Raw genomic sequence first — 4,612 nt, 5'->3', positions numbered from 1 at the left:
AATGTCGTTCCTTTTCGGTAACACTTATGTTACGCAGAGTATGGACTCTACGGAAGTGAAAATCATTGCAGGAGTCGTAGTTGGACTTTTTGGTATGATTATCGTGTACGGTGCCTTGAGGATCCACAACAAACTGCTACACGCGAGAATGGAGAGGACCGCGCGAAAGGAGATACAGATGAACAATGTACAAAGTGTTTAAATGGATCCGACCGGTATCAGAATCTACCGCAATAGGTGACTAATAAGTGGTGTAGTGATTAACTGAACCTGAACAAAAAGTGTCGAACTATGTACAAACGAACTATCAATGTGCTGATGTGCTATAAATGAGAATTATCAACAAAGAACGGAGGACCGAACGAGATTTCCAGATTGACATCCAGATGCAGCAGCCCAGGCCAGCAGAAGGCAGCTAATAAAACGAAGTGATGGAAAGCGACCCGACAGATAAGTAAAACCAATCGAAGTGTTTCTACATAAAATATATTATTAGTGACATTTGAAAATTGCTAATTGTTAGATCTGATAAATATGAGTAATGCCGAGCGAAACATTTATTAATAATCTAGATAAACTACTTCAAATCGAACAAAATCTTAGAAAATCTATTAATAAAAATACAGGATCAGACACATTAAAAATAAATCTAGAAGCCGCTTGTAAATTATTTTAGGATATTGAAACCGAGTTGATTGAAAGGCAAAATAAAATTACAGATACCCAACTATTTTCTTATCTAAAAAGAGCGAGAAATTCAATCGATTATATAAAGCAGGTCATACGTAGCAAGACAGTAAATACCACAAAAGTAACCATCAAAAATCCCATAAATATGGCTTTCGATGCGAAACTAGCCGCATCGATACTATTACCGTTCGATGGTGATAGTGAAAAACTGTCCAGTTTCAAAGACAGCGTAAATTTTTTTAAATCAGTTACACAAGCAGCAAATCTCCCAACACTCAAACTTTTCATTTTAACGAGAATTTCAGGCAAGGCTCGCGATGCATTGCTTACTGATATTGAAAACAAATCAATCGATGAAATAATTGACTTAATAACCCAAAGTTGTGACAGCAAAATAACCTCAGACCAGGTTCTTGCTAAGTTAAAAGCTATAAAAAAGGGAACAGCTAGACAACAATACTGCGAAGAAATTGAATCGCTTTGCAGCCAATTATCAAGAACATACGTTAAAGAGGGCATTCCACAAGTTACTGCCAAGAAAATAGCTACGAAAGCAGGCGTGGAAACGTTGATTAAAACCGTCTCCACAGAAAATGCGAAAATTGTTCTACAGGCTGGCTCATTTCCAACAATTGAGCAAGCTATTCAAAAACTTAACGAGCTACCGGATAATGCCGAAAGCAACGATGTCAACCGCATTTTTAATATAAACGCAAACCAAAAAAGATATCAGAACTTTAACCAAGGTCAGCGAGGAAACTGGAAGAGGGGTGTGAATAGTAACAACAATAATTTTGCACGCCGTGGTCCCCATGCAAATTACCAACGTTTCAATAATGCAGCACGCTTTGACAACCGTCCGCATAACGGTAACTATCGTGGCCGTTCTTACTACCGTGGTCACCCACCTCAAGGGCGACAATCGCATAGAATTTATTTTGCTGACGCCCAAAATGATGCACCAGCAGCAAACGCAATTTACAGCCAACAACCATATGTTAATGACGAAGGTCATTCAAACTGGAACATGAACCCTCAACCTCAACAAAATTCAACCAATCAACCTCAGAACCAAAATTTTTTAGGAACATTGGGTCAGTATACTCAATCAATGTAGCAGCATCAAATTTTATTAACGTATCAGTTAACGCATCAAACAAACTATGCTCGTTCCTAGTTGATTCAGGAGCAGATATTTCATTGCTAAAATTAAATGTTCTAAATCAGGGAATACCTATCAATTCAAATAATACATGTGTGTTACGTGGGATAACAACTAGCGAATTAAAAACCACCGGAACAATCAATTGTTTAACCTACATACAAAATACAGCTGTAAATAGTACTTTCCACTTAATTAATGACGACTTCCCTATACCTACTGACGGTATACTGGGGAGAGATTTCTTGACATCATACCGATGCGAAATAAATTATGACACATGGATTTTATCCGCATATGTGAACAATACCCGAATAGAAGTACCCATTCAAAACAACCTTAACGGATCCACATGGATTCCGGCTAGGTCAGAAGTTTTTAGGATAATAAAAGATTTTAATACAAATAATGATGTAGTTATTAACTCATCAGAAATTTCACCAGGCGTTTTTTGTGCTAACGCCATTGTAAATAATATTGCACCTTATGTAAAAATTATCAATACTAATGAACACCCTGTACAAATAAACAACCCTATATTTACCTTTACTGATCTTAATGAATTTCATATAGCGAATATACAAACTAATCACAATGCCGCTAGGCTTGAAAAACTGCATGCAGAGTTAAATTTAGAGGGAACTCCATCATTTGCTAGGGAGCCTTTAACACAACTTTGTAATGAATTTAATGATATTTTTAGCTTAAAAGACGATTTATTAACATGTAATAATTTTTATAAACAAAAGATAAATTTAAAGGATAAAACACCGGTTTACATAAAAAATTACCGGAATGCACACTGTAATAGGGAAGAAATCTGTCGTCAAGTCGATGATTTAGTTGCAAACGATATTATTGAACCTTCAGTATCGAGTTATAACTCACCATTATTACTTGTTCCTAAGAAGTCCGCTACTAATGAGAAAAAATGGAGATTAGTAGTTGACTTCCGGCAGTTGAACAAAAAACTACTCGCAGATAAATTTCCTTTGCCAAGGATCGATGATATTCTCGATCAGCTTGGCAGAGCTAAATATTTTTCAACCCTAGACCTCATGTCTGGCTTTCACCAGATCGAGATCGAGAAAAACTCTAGAGAGTTTACCGCGTTCTCCTTGCAGGAACGTGGACATTTTCAGTACAAAAGATTGCCGTTTGGGCTTAACATTAGTCCCAACAGTTTCCAACGTATGATGTCTATCGCACTCAGTGGTTTGAACCCTGAGTGTGCATTTTGATATATTGACGACGTAATTGTCGTAGGTTGTTCAATCGAGCACCATCTGAAAAATTTAAGAAAAGTTTTCGAATGTTTCAGACAAAAAAATCTGAAACTAAATCCTTCAAAATGTAACTTTTTCAAAATAGAGGTGACATTTCTAGGTCACAAAATTACCGATAAAGGCATATTACCTGATAGCTCTAAACATGATGTTATAAAAAATTATCCTACACCACAAAACGCTGATCAAGTCAGAAGTTTTGTGGCTATGTGCAATTATTATATGAGATTTATCCCCAATTTTGCAACAATTTGTTCTTGCTTGAATAAACTACTTCGTAAAAACATTAATTTTACTTGGACAGAAGAATGTCAGCATGCTTTTGAAAAATTAAAGAACATGTTAATTTCACCCAGAATATTGCAATATCCCGATTTTGACAGAACTTTCATATTAACAACAGACGTATCCGACTTTGCATGCGGTGCTGTTTTATCGCAAAAACATGGAAACGATGATCTGCCTGTTTGCTTTGCCAGTCGCGCGTTTACAAAAGGTGAAGCAAATAAACACATCATCGAGAAGGAATTAGCAGCCATTCATTGGGCCATTATGCACTACAGCCCATATTTACTAGGTAGAAAATTTATAGTACGTACTGACCATCGACCATTGGTTTACCTTTTTGGGATAAAGAAACCATCGTCAAAGTTGACTCGAATGAGAGTGGATCTCGAAGACTTCGACTTTGAGATTGAGTTCGTCCCAGGTAAAAGCAATGTCGTGGCCGATGCATTATCTAGGATTAAAGTTACATCAGATGAACTAAAATCGATGCACATTTTACAAATACAAACTAGGTCAATGTTACGCAAACCTAGTCTCGTCAGTAGTAATACGAGAAGCAGATTACCAGAGCCTGATCAACTCCGTGTGTATGAAGCTGTCAATAAAGAACAAATCTACAAACTTAGAAAACTGCAATTTTCATTACGTCAACATAAAAAGGATCCTATCATGGCAATACGTATACACGAAAGAAATTTTAAAGTGAGCCTAACTCTAGCGTCAGGCATCCCAATCAATACAAGAGAACTGCCAAATATTTTCCAATTAATTGAGAAGGGTACCCTACAATATATCACATCGATGAAAAGTGAACCTAAGCGTATCGCTATTTCGACTAGCGATGCCATATTTAATTATATAAGTATCAATGATTTTAAAGCTTTTGGAAATCAAATGCTTAAACACATTTCAATAATAATTTACAATCCGCCGAAAATAATCTCAAAACCAGAGGATATACAAGCTGTGTTACGACATTACCATGACACGCCAATCGGAGGTCATGTCGGAATAAATCGCTTGTACAGAAAGCTTAAAAATTTATATAGTTTTCCAAATATGAAATATATTGTTACTAAATTTGTTAAATCATGCGAATCATGCATAAAAAACAAACATTTTTCCGCAGTACAAGAAAATATGGTAAAGACCACAACCCCCATAAAAACATTTGATATAGTTGCAA

At 36.1% G+C, this 4,612-nt stretch overlaps 1 protein-coding gene across 1 annotated transcript; it reads left to right on the top strand.

Annotated features, from left to right (window-relative positions):
* The first annotated feature begins 281 nt into the window (after positions 1 to 281).
* On the top strand, positions 282 to 2,986 carry LOC134208328 (uncharacterized). The gene is given in 1 exon segment (XM_062684331.1): positions 282 to 2,986. A coding segment is annotated over 1 exon segment (1,266 nt). The 5' UTR covers positions 282 to 541; the 3' UTR covers positions 1,808 to 2,986.
* The last annotated feature ends 1,626 nt before the right edge of the window (positions 2,987 to 4,612 follow it).

This window comes from Armigeres subalbatus, chromosome 1, assembly GCF_024139115.2.
Source record: "Armigeres subalbatus isolate Guangzhou_Male chromosome 1, GZ_Asu_2, whole genome shotgun sequence".
Taxonomy (NCBI): Eukaryota; Metazoa; Arthropoda; class Insecta; order Diptera; family Culicidae; genus Armigeres; species Armigeres subalbatus.
This window is presented reverse-complemented; position numbering and strand designations above follow the sequence as displayed.